The sequence below is a fragment of the Clarias gariepinus genome, chromosome 25 (assembly GCF_024256425.1).
Source record: "Clarias gariepinus isolate MV-2021 ecotype Netherlands chromosome 25, CGAR_prim_01v2, whole genome shotgun sequence".
NCBI classification, from domain to species: Eukaryota; Metazoa; Chordata; class Actinopteri; order Siluriformes; family Clariidae; genus Clarias; species Clarias gariepinus.
In genome coordinates, this window is record NC_071124.1 from 16,357,152 (window position 1) to 16,383,385 (window position 26,234).

A 26,234-nucleotide genomic window follows, 5' to 3' on the forward strand; every position below is an offset into this window, starting at 1 on the left:
GGTTGTACAGTATGTACCCTTGTTTTAATAAGAACTTAGTACAAACTCTAGGTAATTGTATTTTAAAAATTGGTAGTAGAGGTTGTAACTTAAAGTTATACTGTTGGGAAAAAAAAGCTGGAAATAAAATTAACTGTGATTTTTTTTTTTCATCCAGTTATTGTGCTTTTTGACAGTTTTCAAGATGCTCTGCTACATCCTTTTTTTAGGTGTTGTATTTTATAACCGTGTCCTTTACTGTGTTAATAAAAAATATTGTTTAAATATTCGATTCAATTCAGTTTTATTTGTATAGCGCTTTTAACAATTGACATTGTCACAAAGCAGCTTTACACAATCATTATTTAAATACATCTCAAATTAAACCAAGTAAAAATTAAAACTGAGGCTTTTAAAAGAGTTTTGTAATTAAAAGCAAGTGTTACTTTAAGTAAAAATAGTATCTAAAATTTAGTTACAACAGAATAATCTTCAATTTTAAAGTTTACAGTATACAATTTTTTTCATTAGACATACTCCTCAAAATTTACTTGTAAATAGCTTCTGTAATATTTTCTAGCATTTATTTTTGTGTGGAAATTTTTCAAGTAAATTTTACTCCACGTCTAGTGGGCAAATTATTCTACTTCACTATATTGACATCTAGTGGGCAAATTATGTGCAGCAAATAGATTCCAGCATTGCCAGGTTTTAGTAATGTGTTGGACAGTTCTTAACCAAATTTTAAATCTCCTTAATTGTTTAAGGGGCTTAATGCCGGCCAGTAATTTGACATTTCTGAGGTGATGACTGTTTTGGCCAGGCCAAAACAGTCATCACAGGCCAAAACGTGGCACTGCTGGCTTAGTGGTGGGTGTTTCGCCTGCCATGCGGAAGACCAGGAAGGTTCAATTCCCAGCCCAAGCCCCAACCCCTAAGACATTGGATGCAGTGCCGGTCCCAAGGCCGGATAAAATGGGTGGGTTGTGTCATGAAGGGCATCCAGCGTAGAACCTGTGTTAAGCCCTTGCACAAAAGCATCCAAAAGACCAACAACATATACAAAAACAATATCTGTGTAGAAAGTGTTGTGCTACTTGTACCACACAGTGTGCTGATTAGTCACATCGTTTGTGATGTCATCAGTCACGTCACACTCAGGGCTCCTTCTGATCAGGCGTCATACAGTACATAACAATGCGAATTAAGCTCTGTGACATGATCATAATGCTGAAGTGGGCAAAGTTACAGTCAGGTGTTAAGCTGTGTTTCCAGCAGAATGTTCAAGTTTGCACAGGACAATTTGTTCTCCATGTGAAGGTAAGATCCCACTTCCAGTATATGCCTGGAGTAAAGTGGAATTAGGTTATAATTAGGACATGTTTTCTTTGTGTGTATATTTTAATATCATGCGGTGATCGTGTTTGTGCTTCTGCAAAGAAGAGCACAAATTTGAATTCATTATGTTGTTGGTTTTAAAGCTTCTTATACATGACCAGTGGTTGTTTGTAGTTGGTTTGTTTCTTTATAAAAATACAGAGAAATGCTCTGTGTTGAAGACCAACATATAAATAAATGATTCTTTGCTTCTAGTTATCTTCAGTTTCCATTAATATCATTGATGTTTTTGTTACGAGTTTGGCCAGGTGAGACTGGCGGGCTCCCATGCTGAGCTCTCTGAGTGACGTTCGCGCCCAGTAGTTAGAGGTAAATTGGGAGGAGGTGCTATACAGTAGGGTCAGTTTAATCTTCAGTGATAATGTTAAATTTACAGCAAATATTAAGGTTTTATCTCATTTTTCATATGCTTTAGTGAAATTAAAATAATATCTCTTGTGAAAACAGTAAAGAGAGGTCTGGTCTTTAGAGTTTTACATTTGTGGATAAGGAACTTTCCAAGTAATAGAATTGCATTTACAAGGAGGTCAACTTTATTGCCAGACAGCAAAATGGCAAATATTATATATCATTTCGGGTGAAGGGTGGAAGGGCACATATTTTAATGATCAACCAATCATTTATATCATCTTAAAAAGCTGAAGAGAAATCACAAAAGATGAATAAGTGTTTGGTAGTTTCTATATCATCCTCGCAAAAAACACAAGAAAACAAAAGAGCTCGTTCGATGGATAGACATTTTATAATGGATTTCCTGAGTTTTGGATGACACTGGAAATGTAAGATGCTTAGTTCTAATTGTACAATATATAGTGAAAATCTGATCAATTAAATTCCTGTTTGAGAAAGTAGGGTAGATTATGTTAGTCAGGTGATAATGCAAAAGTTTGTTCATAAGATTTTGTTTTTGGAAATCTTTGCCATTAACATTGAGTAAAGGAACAGTTATAGTTCAGTATACAGTTTGTGTTGTCAGAATATTTTGTAACCTCGGACTAAAGGACTCATGAGATGAACTACTTAATACTGTTTCCTGTGCAATGCACTGCATAGCGTCTGTGGGAGTCACGTGACAAAAGAACGAATGACTCGGACTAGAAGACTCATGCGATGAACCGCTCATTTCTGTTTCTGGTACAGTACATAACCTACGGAGGTTTTGTGATGCCTTGTGCATGTGCGCCCAGTAGAAAATGAACAAATCACTCTTTGAGATTACTCGTTCTTCTGAGTCGTTCATGAAAGATCCCATCACTAAATGCTTTTTAATGTGGTTGGAGCATTAAAAAACAAATATCTAGACTGTGATGAAATGCTGAACTAAATATTGACAAAACATTTGTGCATTCTGGTGCTTTTTAAACATTTTTTTTGGGATTTGTCTTGATTCCTGACAGGCATACTGATATATGCCTTCTAGGCTTCACACATTTTAGCAGATGCGTTTTTATTTTTTTGTACTTCTGTTTTAAAAAAACTTAACAGAATGAAATTTGCATATTCAATAACTTTGCCTAAATGAATCACAAAGCCTTGCTGCTCCCTGACTTTTCCTAAAACTACATAAATTTTCATTAAAACTAGTTTAAATATTTGTGTAAATAAATATTTAAACTGTAGGCTACGATCATTGTCACACGGGCGGTCCACTAACAATTTAGTCCTACTTACAAACCCACCTTTTCTTCTGAAATATTGGGTAACAAACTGTCGACCCTTTGCCTCTTTAACTTGTCTTATTTTTTTCTCTTTCCGTTTTTGGCTTCCAGATTTTTGAGGCATTTTTACTTCTGCCGTCGCTATAAGTGAAGTCAAGCTGTTGCCTGGATACAATTTGGGTGGACTGAACCATTTTATGATAATCGAAAGGGGGAGAGGGGCTCACAGACATTTGTGTTTCCTAAACAAACACATTTTTTGACACTAGGAAACAGCAAATAGAATAATTTTAAGCTAATAATTTTTACTATCAGCACCACAATTTTATTGGGGGCTTCTCTGGGCCCCCTCTCAGTCATGGGCCCCGAGAATCGTCATCGTTTACCCCCCTTTACAGCGCCCCTGGCAGTAGGTATGTAGACATGATCAACACTCTGCTGAAGTTTAAACCCAGAATCAGAATGGGGAAGAAAGATTATTTAAGAGACTATGAAGGTGGCAATATTTGTGCCAGATGGACAGCTCTGAGTTATTCCAAAATTGTTGATCTACTGGGGTTTTCACATACAACAATCTCTAGGGGTTGAAGACATCTAGTTATAACCAATGTATTCAAAAGAGCATCTCTGAATGCACGTCATACACACTTGAAGGACAGCGCTATCTGCTCCTTCCGCTTGCATGAACTCACAGATGCCCCTAATAGGCTGTAGAGCCATGATTATTGTGGGAGCACTAAGTACCCTTCATCCCTCCCCTCTGAGAGAACTCGGCCTATCAGCTCACTCTAGACCTCTGGATGCAAAAGGTTACAGCATCATCCAGGAATTGAACTTGCGATATCCGGATAATAGAGCACTTTAACACTGCGCCACTGGGAGGCCCAATGAGGCTTGATTTTTTTGTAAATTTTATGTAGTAGGGTCAGAATAAACTACATGAAAGGATGGATCCATTCTGCCTTGTATCAACAGTCCAGGCTGTTGTTGGTGTAATGGTGTAGGGGATATTTCCGTATCAAACTTTGGCCCCTTAGTACCATTTAAGCATCGATTAAATGTCACAGCCTACCTAATTATTGTTGCTGAACGTGTCCATCCCTTTTAAATTCAAATTCAAATTCAAATTTTATTTGAATAAATGCTGTAATAAAATGCTGCAATAAATAATGCTATAATCATCTCAAACTGATGCACATGAAAAAAGGTTCACTATACTTAAATGGACTCCAGTCCCCAGCTTCAGTCCAATAAGCACAAGCACACTTAGGATGCGGTGGAACAGGAGATTCACATCATACATGTGTGTGATGTAACTGTGTGATGCTATCATGTCAATATGAACCAAAATAAAGTGACTAGTGAGTATATTATTATATAAAGTTCTATACATTTCTAAAAGTTTCTTTAAAAAAAAAAAGTCTATAATTTGGTAGACCAAACAGGTAGACCGAACAGTCTCAAGTTAGTGTAATATGGGCAGATGGCCTGATTACACTTTTTTATTTGTAAAGAATGTATCTGAACCATATACAGCAGTGATTGTGCACAATAAAAAGAAACAACGTGCCTACTAGACCATGATGCTACATAAAAATGACAGAGAACTACAAGACTACAGACAATTTACTTCAGCTATAAACACAAGGTGCATGAGTGCAGCCATTTGCAAATAATCCAAGGCAGTACAATTTTACTAAAAACACAAGAACCAGCAAAGCTCTAGGGTGAACGATGAGCAAACATAAAATGCTGCTCGACAGCCATATTAAAGTTTGGTACAGTACTTGTGTTTAGCAGCCAGCTCAGAAAAAAATAGCAAAAAAGCATTAATATCTTAATTGTTGCATTTAATGGTGTCGATTGTATGTAAAACAACTTTAACTTATTACTTATTTATGAGCTTAAAATATTTTAAATAAATAAACACTGGAGACTCCTTGCTAAAATGTTAAATAAAGATTTCCAGTATAATATATTTAAACTTAATTAAGGTAATTAAACTAGCACATTAATTTGTATGAACCTGTGATTTTGCTCTATAGCTGAAACTCCTGTTAAGCAATATCACATGAGAGGAAGTGTTGTTGGGATATTTGAATATCAGCTTGGCTGTCATGTGGTCACAGGCACAAGGGCACAGACAAAGTTTGTGTGGAACAGAGTTCCTTCTTGTATAATATTAGTTTTATAGACGGTTCGACAGACGCCATTGTCAACAGATTATGATTTGTTTGTACTTAATCTGTTATTTTGTTCAGCCAACACATATCTTTTTACAACTGGTGCACTAGCATTTAGATGGCGAGCGACACTTAGCGAACAATATGTGGTGTAATTAACAGGGATGGAAGCGGTTTTAAATTCTTACTGGTAAGGTCCAGCTAAAATCTGGGGAAAATAAACTATGGAGGTGCTGGACAAAACAACACGTGTTTTCTTGCTAAAAGTACTTGTGTTCCTGGTTTTGAATGTGGGTTTTGTCAGGCAGTTGCTCTCTTCTCAGTGCCGACCCACTTTCACCCATGCTGGCCACCAACTATTAGTGTAAGGGTTATTAGAACACCAACGTGCTGTTTCCTCGTGTGATCAGTGCCTGGCACGTGAAGCAGTATGCATATAGACGGCATGTACTGATGTAACTCAGGGTGGTGACCTTTAATCATTCCCTCAAATTTATCTTTATGTGATTTGCGAAAATTGTTTAGCAGGAAATGGCCTTTTGAAAACAACAACAACAACAACAATATTAATAATAATTATTATTAGTAGTAGTAGTAGTATTGTTATTATTATAAAATTAGTGGAGTTATTTTTATGTAACTCATGAGTATATTTGTGAATCGTGTGACAGTTACAGTATATGTCGCCCACAAAATGCATTTATAAATCACATGACATTGATCTAACTAGATTTCATGTCTCGTGCCTTTTTAAATCCAGCTCATATGCAATATATTTCATTTCATCTTGCTTCTCAACCATATAAATATAATCTCTTTAATTACATGAAATGTTCATTATTGCAAGCGCTTACAATTCTGTTTCTGTTTGACAGGGTTTCAGTATTCCAGCATTTTATACTTTGATCCTTTCAGAAGTTTAGAGTGGCCTTGTGGTAAAAGTGCTAAGGACATGTTATTCCTCCTCATCCTGTTTTGTTGGGGTCCAGCTATATTGACCTTTGGCCAGGTTTGGCCTCTGTACGGCACACCACGAAAAACAGTTACGCTAAGCAGTAAGTAAGATTTATTGTGTGTGTGTGTGTGTGTGTGTGTGTGTGTGTGTGTGTGTGTGTTTTTAAAGGTGCAGTTTGGAATTTGGCTGCAAATTGTTAATGATAAGCCTTGCAATAAATTATAAGAGATTAATTGTTGAAGTTGTGTGATTTAAATTGTGAATCTCTTACAGCAAATATATAAGATTCTCACAGTAAACAATAATAATAATAATAATAATATGAATAATAATAATAATAATAATTTGCCATATGAACATTAAAGACTTCATGTTATTAGTATCTTAAACACAAATAACACAAAGCATTACTGAGTTACTGATCAAAAAATGATATATTGTTCCAATTTATCACCAGGTCTTACTTCTGCTGCACTACTTGTACACGTCTTCATTAAGAGCTTCCTTACTAATAACTGCTTCATCACACTGGGTGCTAAAAACATTCTGCTGTTGCTAGGTTACGGAGGACATGTTTTTCAAGAGGAGGGTGTGTGGAACTACTCCACTATGCTCCTGAGGGAAGACATGGGTGTGCTCATCCTGGGAGCTCGAGGGACCATTTTTGCCCTGGACCTGAATAAGATCATCCACAAGAAGGCTATGGTCAGTAAACTTATTTGTTTGTTTGCTTGTATTAAAGCTTAAATGTTTTAAACAGTTAAAACGTTTTCGTTCCAGTTTAACTTTGAACTGAAATGCATTATCTTACTTTTAAAAGTCTTAGGCACCCTGTTCTCTTTTTCGTCTAAATCTAGCTATACATCTTCATTTTATTACTTTATTATTAAGTCAGTACAAAAAAAGCATTACTGATTTTTGAACATTAGTATTCCAGTGGGGAAAAAAATAGTAAAAATATCTGTAGGCCAGAAAATAAAGCAGCATATTATGTAAAAGACCATTTTTCGGACAAAAAAAAAAAGCTTCTGGGTTTTGCAAAAAGAACCAGGTGTGGCAAATCCCTCAGGACTGTGGCTGGTACTGCAGGATGTTCCGTAAAACTAAGCAGCTAAATTGCATAAAAACTACACTTATGCTGTACATGAAAATATATTTTAAGCAAAAGGTTGGTATGCCAATTATTGATTTTGTTTTATTAATTACTGTTCATTGCTTTTAATAGTTTTTTTATGTAAAAAGCATTAGTACTCTACAACAGCAAATTATCTTTTTATTTTATATCTAAGATTATACATATTTTTCACTACATTTTTTTCATTATATTTGCTTTATTAAATGTACACTGTAACTGTTACAATACATTTATTTTTATTATTACTATTACAATTAAAATTGTTTGCTGTAGGAGTACATTTTTTTATATACCCGCTGTATTTATTTAATAGTGTATCAGTTAAGACATAAACTAAAACTCTCCTTTGTAGGTAAAGTGGGAGGTGATTCCAAGCACGCAGGAGAACTGTTTAATGAGAGGAAAAAATTTGGAGGTAGGATTTTTTTTATGCATACAAATGTACATTTTAATTATACAGGTAAAACCTATAGGAATTCCGTCAGGTGGTTTTGTTACACTAAATATCACCATTATTAGGATATACATTTCTGTCACATATGTTATGATCAAAGCTACTAACACTGGGGTTAGTTGGACTTTTGACTGCGATATATTTCTATTCACATTTAGCAGAAACCACTATCCTCAATGACTTACTAAAAAGTGATTAATACACTGACCATCCTCTTATTCACTTTATTAGGTACACGCATTCAGTTATCTATTCATCCATTTATGTGACAGCAACAGCTCAAAGGAATTTTAACACGTGTCTAGATTTTACTCAGAATAAGACAAACAAAAAAACAGTTGAGTAAGAAAGTTGGGGTTGAGGTGTATTGTATACCTACCACAGTGTATTGTTTACAGACCAAAGACATTGTGTACAGGTGTATCTGGTGTAACAGGTGTAGAAGAAACGTGTTAATATGAGAAATGAGTGAGTGTTAGTGGGTAGGTGTGTGTGTCACTTGAAAGCGAGTTTGTGAGGAAAGACTGTATGTTAGTAGAAAAGAGAAAAAAGTGTGTAAAGAAGGAAACAGAAAGAGAAAACAGCGTGTGTAAAGAAAAGAGAAAACACTGTGTGATAAGATGGGAATATGCTGTGTGAAAATTCATTTTAATATTTAAAAAGATTTATTTTGTGGTCAAGATAACACCCGCAACTTTGGATCGGGAGGGGTCCTCCCAACCGTTTGCACATGGACCTCTCCATAAACTCCCCTCCTAACTCCCTATTCAGTTCACAAGTATTTTGGCAGCTACCTTAACCAACTTAACCTCCCACTTGGCCACACGTACTGTATTAGGTTTATGTAACCTCATTTCCCCTCTTGTCTGTCTCCTACACACCTAATTCTCTGGAGCCTGTATTTCCTGTTATTTCCATTCCAGACCGAGTGTCAGAACTACATCCGGATCCTTCATAAAATGCCGGATGGCAGGATGTATGTGTGTGGTACCAATGCTTTCAATCCCACGTGTGATTATATGGTGAGTACTTTCTCAATTTATTTTATTACAGAATGTTATTATAATAGTGTAGACCACAGGTTCTCAATCCTGCTCCTGAAGTGTCACTAAAACACTAGTACTAGGGCACTAGGACCAAGGTTGGGAACCTGCGAAATAAACAAAAGTTAAGTCTTTGTAAATGTTTTCTGTGTTTTACCAAAGACTCATGTAGCCTGTACTGTGTTCTGTCTTCCAGTCTTATACAGACGGCAACCTGAGTCTAGAAAATAATCAACATGAGGGGAGGGGAAAGTGTCCATTTGATCCTTTTCAAGGATACGCTTCTGAACTAGTTGGTAGGTGCTCTCTTAAAGAAACAACTGCTCCATAACGTAACAGGCCAAAGAACACAATGTTCAGTTTGTGAGCTTTTTTTTTCTTGTTACATCTGTCTCCTAACTGTAGTACATGTGATATATTCTTTATGAATTTCTGTCCACTTTGATACAGATGCTGCTCATTATAGCTGATATAATACTTTTGATTGTTTTAAAGAAAATAAGTCCAATAAGTACATCATAAGATATATAAAATATTATAATTCTGGTTACCTTTTAGATGGAAAGCTGTACTCTGCTACATATATAAATTTCCTGGGCTCAGAATCAGCTGTGATGCGAAGCTTAAATGGCAATATACGAACTGATGACATCTCGTCCTGGCTCAGGGGTAAGAATGTGTTTACACACACATCAATTTGGTCAGTCAAAAGGTTAATCATAACACTGACATGAATTTTTATGCAAATCTCATTACACTGCGAAAGGGATAAAGATTTAAACCACTCTTTTACATCTAGTTTACTTTTGCCATTCTTTAATTCTATGAACTTGAGATTCTTTTGCTTAGTTTGAAGTGTCACTGATTAGTTCTTTAATTTCAGACCCCAGTTTTGTTGGCATGAAGCATGTGGCAGAGGGAGAGGAAAACCCAGAGGGAGATGATGACAAGATTTACATTTTCTTTAATGAAGCAGCGATGGAGTACGATCCTTACAATAAGCTGGATGTGTCAAGGGTGGCCCGCGTCTGTAAGGTACTCTTGCCTGCAATAGGACTTTCCTTGCCCAACAACATTAGCAATTTTCCTAAATTTAATTAATTTCATGCAGATAATTAGTGGCCCGATCACACACCATAGTTTTTTTAACTGTTCATTCGACATCTTAGGGCAGCTGAGCATCTGTGGAGGAGAGCATTTCATATAGAGTCACGGGGAAAAAAAAGTACAGTAAAATTGGATTGCGAGCTTAATTCATTCCAGAAGCGTGCTTGTACAGTATATCAAAATACTCATATATCAAAGTGAGTTTCCCCCATAAGAAATAATGAAAGCTCATATTATTCGTTCCACAACCCCCAAAAAATAAAAATATAAAATAATTAATACAAAATAAAAAGTCAAAATAAAAACATTTATATAAAATTTTTTACATACAATTACCCTTAACATTACCTTTGGAAACCGTAAAAATAAATCCTGACAGATACTGTGTAAGTGTTTCCATTAGTGTTTGTGCGCACGCGCTGTGTATATGTGTGCATGTGTGTGAATCCAAATTAAGACAAGAGGAGGAATGCTCGTATGCATGCACGTATGTTGAATATACGAGTGAAAGACACCCACTAAGACTGAGCAAGGGAGACGATTACCCACATTTCCGCAGCACGAGAGAGAGAATAACCATTGGCTCAGTTGCGATCACGTGACGCTCGGTTTCGAAACAAGAAGCGCATGAGACTCAATGATACCTGGTACTCATAAATCAAGACTTTCTCATTTTTGAAGTCAAAATGTATAAAAAAAATTTTGCTAGTCTTGCAGAACGCTCGCAAACCGCGTTACTTGCAATCCGAGGTTTCACTATAGCTTTTGCAGTTTTTCACCAATCTGGTGTGTGTCTACACAATCACAAGAAGAAGGGACTTCAGGCATGGCCTCAGCAAAGCAGTCATCCCTGCTCATGAATCTGGGAAACATTATTATACCATCTTTAAACAATTTGCAATTAACCTGTTGGGGTTGTTTATAAAATGAAGAACCTTCCAGACAGTTGTCATTCTTCCCAGGAGTGGTTGTCCCAGTAATTGTAGACCAAAGTCAGACCATTTAATGGCATAGAGATCCCCTTAGAGAAATCCCAGGAGCTACAACATGTAAGTCCTCAGTACACAAATCAGCCACAACATTAAAAACTATAACAATAAAAGCACTTAAGTTTTAGGTTCCCGTTGTGTCGGCAGATCTTTTGGGTGCTGTGGCTTTCTCGAGTGGGGCCTCCATGGATCAGACCTGTTTGTCTGATGCATCCCATAGGTGCTCTATTGGATTGGTAACTGTGGTTCGGGATGCCAAGTCAGTGGTCTTGGGCTCTTTTCCTGTGTGGCGTGCTGTAAGTGCACTGGGTTTTCTAGTGCTTTTCCATCATGGCCACCATTGACTTTTTTTGGTTTGTGCTGCATTGGCTTTTCTGCGGGATTTAACTAGACCGGCTATGGTGCCTGCACACACAAATGAGCCTTGGTTGCCTATGATCCTGCCACTGATTTATTAGTATGTGCCTAAATGAAAATCAATGTTATTCATTTCACCTAGTGTTGATGTTAATGTTATTGCCGATGTACAGTTAAACCTTGGATTGCGAGTATAATTTGTTCCAGAAGCATGCTTGTATATTAAAGCACTCGTATATCAAAGTGAATTCCTACCATAAGAAATAAAGGAACCTCAGTTGATTTGTTCAACAACCCAAAAGTATTTATATAAAGTCATATGACTCACACACACACACATGCATGCACACACCAGTTTACCGATAGTGACACTCACTCACCCAATCGTGCGCGCACACACACACACACACACACCAGCTTGCCAATAGAGCCAAAGAGAAGAGAGGAGAAGGAAGGGGGCTACTGTGTAAGATGAATTTTACACACACACACACACACACACACACACACACCAGTTTACCGATACAGACTCTCTCTCACACATGCACACAACAGCTCTTGACAAAGTTCCTTTGTCAGCTTTCAATAAACTCCTGATGATTGAATGACCACTAAGCACATTCCAACCAAACCTTTTGTCTTATTGCAAAAAAAAAGTGAAAATACCTTGAATACAGTTAAACTATCTGATATTAAGATCATTAACATTGAGATAATTAGAAATTAAACATTTATTTTTCTATTAGCAGATACTTTTGTTTCATAAAAAAAGAAACATTATTGTCCCAGAGAACAATGACTTTTCAATAAATAAAAGGGGCATGCAAGTCAAACTGGGACTTATGACTGTGCAGATTAACAGAACACAGTTATGAGAGTAAACTGCCTGTATTTCTTTATATAATCCCCTTCCACAGTAATGCACTTTTTAAAGTACAGTGGCACCATAAGCATACTGCCTGCTTAATGTTTAAAATACAGGCCTTCAATGAACTTCATTAACGACCCAAACATGTACAGTAGAAATAGCTTGGAGCGAGGTTAGGACTATATGTGGGATGTGGCTATAACTCCAGCTGAGTTCCTTTCATGTGCAAGTGGTATTCGTGAATGATTGTAAGTACAGTTCCCACGACAAGTTATTTGTCGTTTTTCAAGGCTCAGGCGTTTCTGGCTCAAAGTCACCTTAGATGGGATTGTCATTCACAGATGTTTACATTTAGGCATTTGGCTTACGCTCTTATCCAAAGCGACTTACATTTTTATCTCATTACGCATCTGAGCAGTTGAGGGTTAAGGGCCTTGCTCAAGGGCCCAACAGTGGCAACTTGGTGGTTGTGGGGTTTGAACCTGGGATCCTCCGAACCGTAGCCCAATGCCTTAACTACTGAGCAACCCCTGACGTTTGCCATTCTTTAAATAATATACGCTGTTCGAATGTCTTACATGTTTTTTTTCATGTTTGGTAAAATTTTTTAACTCAAAACACCAAATAACAATGACAACTTTTACTTGATAACGTAAAAAAAATTACTCAGTTATAGGAATTTCTCATTTCCTTTAATTTCTTCTTGCCAGGGGGATCTGGGAGGACTGCTAGCATTGGCGAGAAAGTGGACAACATTTCTAAAAGCTCGTTTGGACTGTCCTGTTCCTCAAACTAGACTGCCTTTTCTCATACAGGATGTGTTCCTTTTCTGTCCAGGCAACTGGAACACATGTGTGTTCTATGGAGTCTTTACCCCTCAGATGTGAGTACTGTAAGTTGCAGATGGAATACTAATCAGAATGTTGTGAAAAAAGTGGCACTTCTGGGCCCTTGAGCCAAGCCCTTAACCCTCAACCGCTCAGTTATATAAAATTTACATTAAGGCATTTGGCTGACGCTCTTATCCAGAGCGACTCACAAAACGTACTTTGAAGTTTACATCACTGGATAGATACTTTTCAAGGACAGTAGGGTTGCATTAATCATCATGGTATACTTGGCATATGTTTTTTTTGGTAGAACTTACTTAAAGTAGGGACTTCGAATTTGGATTATTATTGTAAAGAAAAAATCAATAAGAGCGATTAAGGTTAGCAATGTGTGGGGGAAAATGACAGATGATTGTCCATGGTTACCCCATGTAATACGGTCGCGAACCAGGGAGCATAAAGGGAGACAAGATGGCGCGGCACATCGCTCAGTCATTGAGTTCACCAATGTCACTTCAGATGCTTCATCAGCCAATTAGTGAGTACTCACTTTCTTGGGTTTACTTCCAGATTGAGTGTGTGTCAATAGGACGTGGGTTAAATTGTGTTTGGACTCCCTTGCTCCCCATTCGAAAGAGTCCTTAAAATAATCGTGTGGTTATCCTGCCTACCCGTGTTATTTCCGCGTTTGGGTTTACCATCCACGCTACAAAGGGCAAACCACTAAAGCTACGTCTTCTGGTCTACCCAGGTTAGTTCGTGACACCCCAAGATTGTTGTCCAGGGATATCACAAGGTCTTGACCTGGGGAGGAGTCACCAGGAATGAACAGCAGTTTTTTTAGCGGTTTTACTTAGATTGAGCTTCAGCTGATGAGCTGCCATCCAGGATAAGATGTCTGCCAGACATGCTGAGATCCAGGTGGAAACCTTAGTATCTGAGGGAGGAAATGAAAGAATATGTTGCGTGTCATCTGCATAACAATGGTATGAAAATCCATGTGATGATATGACCTTACCAAGAGACCTGGTATACTGTAGAGGGAAAACATAAGAGGACCAAGTACTAAGCCCTGTGGGACACCAGTAGAGAGTTTGTGTGGGGCAGATGTGGATCTACTCCATGTCACCTCATATGCCCTATCTTCTAGAAAAGAAGCAAACCATTGCCATGCTGTTCCACAGATTCCAAGGCTTTTAGGAATAGATAATAGAATCTTGTGGTTCACTGTGTCAAATGCAGCTGACAGGTTCAGGAGGATAAGGCTAGATGACAATTTATTGTTGGGAGATAGAAGGAAACTGGAGGTATTGGGCACATGGCAATAACTATATCCTTAGCATAGGATTAAACTGGTGCTGTGAGTTGTACCTCCTTGCCATTTTTATAGTGCATACGCTAGTATGTACTAAATATTTACCTATACTGTATATAATATTCCTAGATTTGGTTTACTACAAAGGCATGTGAAAACCAGTCCGTCAAATTCAATCTTGGATACAGTCACTTTATTTTTATGTAAAGTTAGTTTACTAGAGAGTTTTACTACTGTATGATCTGAAATGTATTAACATTTGGAAACTACATGATGCAATGCAGTAAGGCCCAAATGAAAGGGAGATAAAACCTTCCTTAATTTTAAATTATAATTCAATCCAGTGCATAGCTGATTTAAATAATCACAATTGTAAACTAGACCAGAAACTCAGCCCTTAATCATAAATAATTTTAATTAATCTTTTTTCTAACAGACTAATTTCTATGATTTGATCAACAGGAGCATGTTGCAGTATTCTGCAGTGTGCACCTACAAGATACAAGATATTAGGGAAGTGTTCTCTAAAGGAAAATTCAAAACTGTGGTCAATGTCGATTCCTTTACAAAATGGGTAAAGTCCGAAGAAGATATTCCTGACCCCCGGCCCGGAGCTGTGAGTTCAACCCTTAGAATTTTTACCTTTACTACAGTGAATGAAAAGAGAAGTTAGTCAAAGCTTTTTTCAAGGACAGTAGGGTTGCATTAATCATTATGGTATATATTTTTTGTAGCACTTACTTAGGAACTTTAAATTGAATTTGGATTACTTGTATGTACTATTTCTGCTCAGCTATGTGGTCTCTCTCTCTCTCTTTCTCTCTAGTGTATTAACAATGATGCAAGGCAGAAAGAGTTTTTGACATCCTTGAACCTACCTGTGAAAACCCTCCAGTTTGTCAGAGACAGACCTCTAATGGATCAGGCAGTTGAGCCATCTTCTCAGCAACCTCTGCTGGTGAAGAAAGGAGCTGCGTTTACATCTATAGTGGTGGCCAGCACTACTGCTTTGGATGGGAGCATCCACCAGGTCATGTTTATTGGAACAGGTAACCAAATTGGTGTACAGTTAAATTCATTTATCCGTATCCATAATATTCATGGGTCACAACAGTCTAACCAAAATACCTTTAAATAAATCACGGACAGAAAAATATAGTGCTTGCTTATTTATATAAGCAATCACAAATGAAATGTGTGTTTGTAACAGCAAGTGGTTCAGTGCTGAAAGCAGTCAACTATAACGGAGAGACTGTGATCATTGAGGAGGTGCAGCTCTTTGCACATTCTGAGCCAGTGAAGATACTGCGCCTCTCCACAACCGTGGTAACCCCTTACAACACGTTTACATTTTTATGGTTAAACAGTAGTTTTTATCCGATGTTTCATTTAGTGTTTGATAATTTAGTTGGACGTTATCTTTTCACTAATATGGTGAATGATTTAATTTCCTGAATGATATAACCTTTTCTGAATGATATTCAAAGCATATTAGATGCATAAATGCACAAAATAGGGCAAAATATACTGCTCTGCCAAAAGAGAGTCACATTAATATTTCCTTGAATTGCTTTTAGCTTTAATTACAGAGCACATTTGCCATGTCATTGTTTCCATGACCTTATGCAATGTCAGGACATTTATTTCTGTCCAAGATTTCACTGATTTTCGAGTCAAGTAGAGTTAAGTCTCGTCCCGCACATCCCAAAGACTTTCAATGTGGTTAAGGTCAGGACTCTGTGGTGACCAATTTAGGTGTGAAAATAATTCCTCATGCTCCCAGAAAAATTCTTTCACAAATTAAGCCTGGAGAACCTTAGCTTTGTAGTCCTAGAATATGGCCGTGACATCAGGAAAGAAAAGATTTACATGCTTCCCTTCTTATTCTGATATGCTCAACACACTGGAATAAGCTCAATCTGGGCGTATCAGATCACATGACCCTTTTCTTACTGCTCCAACACATAATCTTAAATGCTTTGTCAGGGGCAGCTGTATGCAGGCTCAGAGGTGGCAGCTGTGCAGATGCCACTTAGTGCGTGTGGTCATTACACTTCCTGTATGGACTGCGTTCTGGCCAGAGACCCCTACTGCGGCTGGGACCTCATCTCTAACAGCTGTGTTGCTATAAACAGCCTTCACCCAAATACACACAGGTACTAATCTTCCGTTACCATAGAAACAGTAGAGTATTAAACTGTACACATAATTTATAAAATCAGCTTCTAGAGTTTATGTCTGAAGTGGATGTGTTAAATATATTGTATTTACTGTTATGTTAAATTTTTTTCTTCTAAAGTCAGGTGATTCAGAGTCTGAGAGATGGAAATCCTTCACGTTGTCCTGCAGTTGGTATGTTGACAATTGATTTTTATAGCCATAATATACACTATGGGGTTGGACAATAAAACTGAAATGCCAATTTAGTGTTTCATGGGTAAATTTGACCAGCCTGGTGGCCAATCTTCATTAATTGCACATTCCACCAATAAGACCAGAGTGTGAAGGTTTAATAAGCAGAGTTTTGCTTAAAATATTGCAATGCACACAACATTACGGTTCACATATTAAAAATGGACCAATTGTTGGTGCACGTCTCGCTGGCGCATCTGTGACCAAGGCAGCAAATCTTTGTGATGTATCAAGCCACGGTATCCAGGGTAATGTCAGCATACCACCAAAAAGGACGAACCACATCCAACAGGAGTAACTGTGGATGCAAGAGGAAGCTGTCTAAAAGGGATGTCCGGGTGCTAACCTGGATTGTATTCAAAAACCATAACTGCTCAACTCACTGCAGAATTAAAATGTGCACCTCAATGCTCCTGTTTCCAGGAATGATTCAAAGGTCACGGTGTGGCCTAACAGACAAAAAAACTTTTCTCTGAAACTCCTCATGCAAAAGGACTGCATGGAAAATGCAGGACAAAAACTTGCATGAAGTCCTGTATGAAGCCTGAAGAAAGAACTCTTCCAAAAAATAAAAGAAAGTCTGACTCTTTAAAAGTAAACAAGTAATAAGGAGTGGCTCAAGACCTTTGTCTACAGTTGTGTTCAAACTAATTCCAGTGTGTTGAAAAAAAAGAGTAAAGCTCCATATCCATATAATAACTTTTAATTTAAATCACATACAGTGGGAGCCACGTCAAACAGCCTCATGGAGCATGACAGGTCCATGACAGGACCATGCACGATCCGTGCACGGAATGTGATCCCCCGCGATGACGCAGTTAACGATGTTTCGCCCCAAATGCCCCCATGCGCTTTCTAAAAAGATGGTTGCAATGCTGTATAATCCCGCCAGATGAAGCATTGACTGCTTCAGTTAACTGCAATGTCCAAGCAGCCGTATACTATATTCAATATATGACATAACTTACGTCAACATAGTTTCATAAATAGATGATGTGGTAAAAAAGAGGGAAAAACTATTAATAAAACAGATTTAAATTACTTAATACACAACCCATGGTGCTTTTAATTAATCAATTAATTAATTAATAAAACTACTTATTGCAATATTTTTCACGACATCCTTAACAATCCTTAAAGACACGGTTACATTTGTAATTTATCTATACCGGTCGTTGTAGGTACGGAATACAAGTGCGGGCTACAGTATGTACAGTGTGTGTGTGTGCGCGCATATCATATGTAGTTGTTTAAGCAGTTAGTAGTACATATGTATGTGTGAGTGTTTCATATATGTGTATGCAAGTGTTTCATGTGTGTGCATGAGTAAAGTTTGATTTAAGCCCTATACGGCGCCTCATATTCCAATCCTCCTAAGTTTGTCTTTTAATAAAGTTCTAAGAAAACTAAGAAAAGAATAATTTGGGTTACTTAAGCACAAAATAGCACAGACGCAAATAATTAAGTGTTTAATTGTTGTTGTCGTTTTCTCAAACATGATTTTCCCAACTTGCCGTTTATAAAGATTCAGACAGACTGAATTTAAGAATGCACCCCTAGGAACACACACAAACACACAAACATACACTAAAGAGCAAAGCGGAGATGCGCATTGACACCTCTGACCGTCTTTTGTCTTGTAAATGAGTATTCTCATTCATCTTCCAATCCCACCCAGCACACACACTCTGTACACTGTTGCTATGTTTGTTAGGGCATTTGGTTATACACAGCACTTTTATGTATGAAACACTTAGCCTACCTCCTGGTATGTTTTATTTTAAATATAGCTTATTACCTTATACAGCAAAATAAACAATGTTATCATTGTGTAAATTATTAACGTATTTATGTCTTTTAATTAAGGACAAAAACAGACCCTGCGCTTGTGTTTAGGACTGCTGCTGAACAGCTGTGTTCATAGGTTTAATCAACAATTTACAAGACAACAGTTAAAGCGTTTGTGGATGGAGAGGTGTGTGTGTGCGCTCCTGCATTTCTCCATTGGCTTTAACACACACACATTTGCGCAGACAGGTCTAATGAACTCCTTCCCCCACCAAAAAAAACACACACAGAGCAATTACTGTAGCACCATGTCATAGTCAGTATTCTCCATTGAGGTTTCTCACCTTCACATGGAGTTCTTAAAAACCCAAAATGTATTTATACTGAGAAAAATGATTATGGGTCACATAATCACAAACACAAACTAGCACAGATACATATGATCAAGTGTTTAACTGTTATTTTCATTTTATTTCTTTGACAATAATAATAATAATAATAATAATTAATATTATTACTGATTAGCCAACTCTTTGACTATTTAAAACAAAGTCGTCTTTCATTTTTCGCTCACTGAAGTAGTTGGTTCAAGTACATGTTTTTTTAAATCCCCAACAATCCCCCAAACAATTAAAACACGCACACATAATTTTAAAAATAACATTTATTCTTCCAAAACTAGTCAAGGGTAAAACAGTAATTTGTATAAAACAGGTGAATACATGTTGTATTTTGCTTAAAGGTCAGTACAATACTCGGATAACACCAGCTGCTTATTAGTCTCTATCTGGTTCTTTTATATTCAAATATCAATTTTAAAAACTATTAAAGATGCAACAGTTTAAGTCTTTGTTTTTCCCAAAGTATCAGATGTTTTGTAATTCTATCTTTAGAATATAGACCTGACCAAACATCATTCTACAGCTGTTGCACTGTGAGTCATTCCTACTACAGCTCCCTCAACAGCTTGTTCAGGCTCCTTCAGTAGCTCTAAAAGGCCAGGAGTCACCCGTCTGACCCCATCCTCCACGGCGGAGCTCTGCCTAAAGAGAACAGGAGTATTTAATTAAAAAAAAGATAAATAAACTTTACAGAATATCTAGTTGTAATAAATATAAAAGATATTAGTAAACCTACACCACAGAGTGTGTAAAATACTGTTTTGGGAAATTCTGGAATGTAAATAAACTGTGCTAATGTTAACCATTGAACTTTTTTAGCGTTAACCCCGGTCTGTCTGTATTATTATCTGCATTAAATTAACCGAATATTAACTTTATGCTCTTTTCATACAAATAAGTTAAGTGATATAACACTCGTATATGAGCATTAGTTCATCTCTGAAGCCAAACTACAACTTACCGAGTACTGAAGCCCCCACACCTCCCCTCACCCCATAGCCCAATCCTCCCCCCCCCGCCCACACACACACACCTCCCCCCACTCCTTAACTGATAAACATTACAGAGTTTTTATCCAGCTCGATAACTAAGCGCTCACATTATTGTGCAAACTCACGGCCAAAGTGAGAAAAATATAAACCAGGTTATAAGCGTTTAGCTCGCTAGCTCCTGTACATCTATCCTCAGCTTGTGTCCTTCATGAACTGCATCACATTATATTCACAGATATAACCTGCAGATTAACTCTTACCTGAAGAATAAATAAATGCTGAATTTATCCAGACCACACTCAGTCAGATTCTGAAGGCATTTTCAAAGAGCACAAACACTCTTCCTCGGGTAGTGCAGCTTTTGTAATAGGGACGTTGATAGTATTTTCGAAGCTTTAGCATCTTTTTGATTAAAAGAGGAGTGACATTGTGAGTTTGTGACACTGACAGTAAGCTTGCATTGGACACCATGCACGTTCTATTCTGAATCACAACATGAAAAATGTGTTTACCGTTTAAACAAAAATGCTTTAAAAATGTTTGATCTTTCGTGTGCATCTTTGAACTAATATTTAGTTGTTTAACCATGGTTTCTGAGAACTGCTTTACATCTGTGACAAATGTACTACATGCCACAATCTCTCTGCATTTCTTGGTTTTGCCTCAAAAACAGCATTTTTAATGTCAGCCCACAGGTTTTCTATTGGATTAAGGTCTGGGAATGGGGCTGGCCACTTTATAACATTAATCTTGTTGGTCTGGAACCAAGATGCTGCTCGCTTACTGGTGTGTTTGGGGTCATTGTCTTGTTGAAACACCAATTTTAAGGGCATTTCCTCTTCGGCATAAGACAACATGACATCTTTAGGTATTCTGATGTACTCAAATTGATCCATTATCCCTGAATTGTGATAAATAGGCCCAACACCATAGTACGAGAAGCATCCCCATATCATGATGCTTGTGCCTCCATGCTTCACTGTCTTCACAGTGTACTGTGGCTTAAATTCAGTGATTGGGGTCACCTGACGAACTGTCTGCGGCCTCTAGACCCAAAAAGAATAATCTTGCTTTTATCAGTCCACAAAAATTGCACCATTTCTCTTTAGGCCAGTCAATGTGTTCTTTGGCGAACTGTACCTCTTTAGCACATGTCTTTTTTTTCAACTAAACCTTTGTGGGGGCTTCTTGCTGATAGCTTGACTTCACATAGCTGTCTTCTAATAGTTACAGTAACAGGTAACTTTGGATGTTCTTTGAGTCAATTTTGTTATTCTTCGATCCATTCAAATGGTAGTTTTCTGTTTCTTCTACGTCTTTCTGGTTTTGGTCTCCATTTTAAAGTTAAAAAATTATTTGGTATCATTTTAGCAGAGCAGCCTATCATTTTCTGCACTTCAAAGTATGCCGTTCTTTTGAACAATGTCTGGACAACCCATTTTACTCAGATTTTCAGAGAGAAATGCACCTGTTTTTTACAGAATAATTTATTTCTCCATTTAAACTTCACACTGCTATTTATTTTAAAACACTATTTTTTTCACTTACATTAAATTAATAATAAATTTAGCAAATTTTTTCTTCATGTTGTGATTTAGATTAGAATGTGCAGGGTGTCCAATGCATTTATTTGATTTAAATTTGAAGTTATTATATGGATATGGAGCTTTACTTACTTTTTTAACACACTGCTATTATTTTGAACACCACTGTATGTGATGTCAATTGTGAATTTCTTATTAAAGGACTTTTTTAATGACAATTTCTCTAAGATTATACTAAAATATACATTTCCAAAAATGAACATGAGTAAATAAAGATGTCTTATTCTCTGTTATAGAAAGTCCTAAAACCATTAAATTCTTCTACCCGGGTAATGTGGTCAGCCTGCTGTGTGAGCCAGGATCAAACCTGGCTCAAGTGCAGTGGCATGTAAATGGTCACCCAGTTGAACAAAACAACGTATACGAAATTCAGCACAACAGACTTCTTCTCCTCAATGCCACGGAGAGTAATGCCGGCCACTACATCTGCACATCTGTAGAGACCTCCAAGGGAGAAGATTATATCATCCAAACTGCTACATATGAGTTGAAGCTGCAGGACCTTGTGGAGGATTCTTTGGGCCAACCGCTGGTGCAGGAACAGCAGAAAATCTTCATAGCTCTCATAGTTATAGTCATCCTTTTAACACTGGTATTACTAGCACTTGTGGTATGGACCCTCTACAAAGGGTATTGTGCCATTCCAAGTTGCTCGAACAGTATTGAAGAAAGGCCACAATGTTCAAATATGATGCAGAAATGGGGTAGCATTGAAAGAGTGCAGCAAATGAACTAGAGTCCTTAATACTAGCAACCAGCACAATAGAGACGAAGTGTTCAGGTTAATGTTATTTATATACATTCTTCTGCAGACCCAATGAGGGTGCAGGACTTTAAGTACTTATGGCCAAAGGTCCAGAGCAACGGAGAGTGTGGAAAGGAGGTGAAGAGGCGGGTACAGTCAGGTTGAAAATGGTGGAGAAAAGTGTCAGGTGTATAATGTGACAGAAGAGTATCAGTAAGAGTGAAAGAAAAGGTGTTCAAGACAGTGGTGAGACCAGCGATGCTCTACGGCTTAGAGACAGTGGCACTGAAGAAAAGACAGGTGGCAGAGTTGGAGGTAGCAGAGCTGAAGATGTTGAGGTTCTCTTTGGGAGTGACATGGATGGATAGGATCAACAATGGGCTCATCAGAGGGACAACCCACAGTAGATGTTTTGGAGATAAAGTCAGAGAGGCCAGATTGAGGTGGTTTGGGCATGTTTAGAGGAGAGATTGTGAATATATCGGTAGAAGGATGCTGAGGTTGGAAATGCCAGGCAGGAGGTCTAGAGGAAGACCAAAGAGGAGATTAATGGATGCAGTAAAAGAGGACATGAAGTTAGTTGGGGTGAGAGAAGAAGAAGCAGAGTTAGAAGGATGCTGAGGTTGGAAATGCCAGGCAGGAGGTCTAGAGGAAGACCAAAGAGGAGATTTATGGATGCAGTAAAAGAGGACATGAAGTTAATTGGGGTGAGAGAAGAAGAAGCAGAGGATAGAGCTAGGTGGAGGCAGATGATTCGCTGTAGCGACCCCTGAAAGGGAACAGCCGAAAGACAAAGAAGACTTCTGCAGACCCAATATGACAAACCAATGTGGCAAACATCCTTTGTTTAAACGTCTGGATTGTTTGAAGTTTTAAAACAGACTGTAAGTCTGTGAATCTTTTTACATTACTATTTTTATTACTTAGAGTTATGGAGTTCAGCACCACTTGCATACATTTTAACATACAGTACTGTATTGTTGACCCAGAGAACAGTACCTTTGCAATAAATACTGTATGAGGGGTGTTCAAGTAAAAACCTGACTTGCAGAGCTGGATGTGCTTTTTGCAAAATAACAGAAAACAGTTATGATAGTAAAACTTTCTTTATATCTCTATATAGTCCTATGCTACTCTAATGCACCTATATTTTAGCATTTCACTAGTCCTTCAAGACCATCAAGGTAGAAATTTCTCCCAGTATGCTGGCACCATGATCAGACTACCCGTTTCACATCCGAGCTGGCATGTGGAAATGGCTTGGAGGTCACGACTGTACGCGGGATGTGGCAATAACTTTCAGCCAAGTTGCTGTAATGTGCAATTGGTTTTTAGGAATGATTGTGTATACAGTTCCACCAGCCAGATGTGTCACTTCTTTTAAGTTGGCAACAAGTTATATGTTGAATTTTCAAGGATCAGGCGTTCCACTCGCTGACTGTTCATGGGAACGACTGCAGTGGCCTCAGGCAGGATTGTCATTCATGGACACATAAACCTTCTTTAAAAAGTTTACACTATTTGAATGTTTTACAGCAGTTACGAGTCTCATCATCGTACTGTGCTTGAAGTTAACTGTTTTTAAAACTTTATTCACAAGAAATTTAATCAGACCTGGTTTTACTCGCACGTCCCTCATGTTTGGTAACATTTTATACCGTGAAAAATAATAAATAAAAAATGACTACTCTTACTTGCTATGATGTCTATTTTTTTGCAGTGTTGTAGGAATTTTTATCACTTTTGAAAGATAATTAGCACTTTCGAATGTTATCCTTAGTGGAGGACTTAACCATTACCACTAGATTGAAAGGTCACATGTGTAACCCTATACGCTTTTACAACTTTTTTATTTATGGTTGCTAATACCTTAAAATTTACTTAACTAATTTACATATCACACACAAAGTTCCATTCATTTTGGGCCAAGATCTGGTATTGATTAAAGGGAGAATGTAATAATTACTCATGCTGCCAGAATAATTCTTTCATACAAGCTTAGCTTTATGAACGTTGGCATTAATGTCCTAGTATATGGCCATGCCACCAGGAAAGAAAAAATGCATCTATCCTGACATATTTTGTTTTTGTGAGGACTTATTGTATGCTCTTTAAGCTATTCCAAGCTGTGCTGCATTGTCTGGGGATCCCATCCTCGATTATTTGGTCGTAGGTGACTTGTTTGCCTGAGTAAAGGTATTTGTCAACAAAACCTTGGCCTTCTAGCATAATTATTCCTCTAGGTGTTCATTAGTGCCTGGGCCTGGTTCCTGTTGATTCACAGACTGATTTTGCACTACTGTTGTTGACAGCGAAATGAAGATGGTGAAGCCGCTCATCAATCCAGATGCTTCTAGTACTAAATATATAAATAATTTAAAAAAATGTAATAAAAGTAGGTTTCAATAATATATATACACTCACCTAAAGGATTATTAGGAACACTTGTTCAATTTCTCATTAATGCAATTATCTAATCAACCAATCACATGGCAGTTGCTTCAATGCATTCACGGGTGTGGTCCTGGTCAAGACAATCTCCTGAACTCCAAACTGATAGTCAAAATGGAAAAGAAAGGTGATTTAAGCAATTTTGAGCGTGGCATGGTTGTTGGTGCCAGATGGGCCGGTCTGAGTATTTTACAATCTGCTCAGTTACTGGGATTTTCACGCACAACCATTTCTAGGGTTCACAAAGAATGGTGTGAAAAGGGAAAAACATCCCGTATGCGGCAGTCCTGTGGGTGAAAATGCCTTGTTGATGCTTGAGGTCAGAGGAGAATGGGCCGACTGATTCAAGCTGATAGAAGAGCAACTTTGACTGAAATAACCACTCGTTACATCCGAGGTTTGCAGCAAAGCATTTGTGAAGCCACAACACGCACAACCTTGAGGCGGATGGGCTACAACAGCAGAAGACCCCACCAGGTACCACTTATCTCCACTACAGGAAAAAGAGGCTACAATTTGCACGAGCTCACCAAAATTGGACAGTTAAAGACTGAAAAATGTGGCCTGGTCTGATGAGTCCCGATTTCTGTTGAGACATTTAAATGGTAGAGTCAGAATTTGGCGTAAACAGAATGAGAACATGGATCCATCATGCCTTGTTACCACTGTGCAGGCTGGTGGTGGTGTAATGGTGTGGGTCATGTTTTCTTGGCACACTTTAGTCCCCTTAGTGGCAATTGGGCATCGTTTAAATGCCACGGGATACCTGAGGATTGTTTCTGACCATGTCCATCCCTTTATGACCACCATGTACCCATCCTCTGATGGCTACTTCCAGCAGGATAATGCAGTATGTCACAAAGCTCGAATCATTTCAAATTGGTTTCTTGAACATGATAATGAGTTCACTGTACTAAAATGGCCCCCACAGTCACCAGATCTCAATAGAGCACTTTTGGGATGTGGTGGAATGTGAGCTTCGTGCCCTGGATGTGCATCCCACAAATCTCCTGCAAGATGCTATCCTATCACCTTGTTGAATCAATGCCACGTAGAATTGAGGCAGTTCTGAAGGCAAAAGGGGGTCAACAGCGGAAGCAAACGAGTCCCTCCTTGGCTGTTTATATATGACACCACTGTTGTGTTGTCTGTTCTAATCAGAACAGGATGGCCCATCAAAATCAATGGCATTGCACACACTGGCATCATACTCATTAACTGTAAAAACACTCGGGTGGTAACGGAACACATTTTCAGACCTAGCAACCTAGCAATACAAACTTCTGACTTAGTCAGCGCACTTTTCTGTGAAACCCAGAGCTTAAATGTGAGTCAGAACTATCTCCATCTCTCCGCTTGCTCTCTGGAGCTCGGTATTAACACCCAGTCATCTAAATAGGCCAATATTCAAATGCCTTTCTCCCAAAGAGGAGACAGGACTGCCTCTACACACTTCATGAACTTCTGGGGAGATAGTGACAAACTGAATGGCAGCACTAGGTCCTCAAACGTTTGGTCTTGTTTCTGTGTGCATCATTATCTAGCACAGTGAAAAGACTGAGGAAAGTAT

General features: G+C 38.0%; 1 protein-coding gene across 1 annotated transcript; it reads left to right on the forward strand.

Annotated features, from left to right (window-relative positions):
- The first annotated feature begins 1,223 nt into the window (after positions 1–1,223).
- LOC128512832 (semaphorin-4E-like) lies at positions 1,224–23,103 on the forward strand. Its single transcript, XM_053486259.1, has 15 exons — positions 1,224–1,299; positions 6,094–6,273; positions 6,733–6,878; positions 7,661–7,723; positions 8,686–8,784; positions 9,002–9,101; positions 9,364–9,474; positions 9,689–9,840; positions 12,837–13,009; positions 14,734–14,887; positions 15,098–15,320; positions 15,482–15,597; positions 16,258–16,427; positions 16,571–16,623; positions 21,705–23,103. Exons 2-15 carry the CDS (start codon positions 6,171–6,173, stop codon positions 22,202–22,204), a joined length of 2,163 nt encoding a protein of 720 aa, XP_053342234.1. The 5' UTR covers positions 1,224–1,299; positions 6,094–6,170; the 3' UTR covers positions 22,205–23,103.
- Positions 23,104–26,234: the final 3,131 nt, after the last annotated feature.

Coding starts and splice junctions, on each gene's coding strand:
- LOC128512832 (XM_053486259.1), top strand. CDS start 6,171: ATGTTATTCCTCCTCATCCTGTTTTGTTGGGGTCCAGCTATATTGACC. Junction 6,879..7,660: donor TCATCCACAAGAAGGCTATG/GTCAGTAAACTT, acceptor TCTCCTTTGTAG/GTAAAGTGGGAGGTGATTCC. Junction 8,785..9,001: donor ATCCCACGTGTGATTATATG/GTGAGTACTTTC, acceptor TCTGTCTTCCAG/TCTTATACAGACGGCAACCT.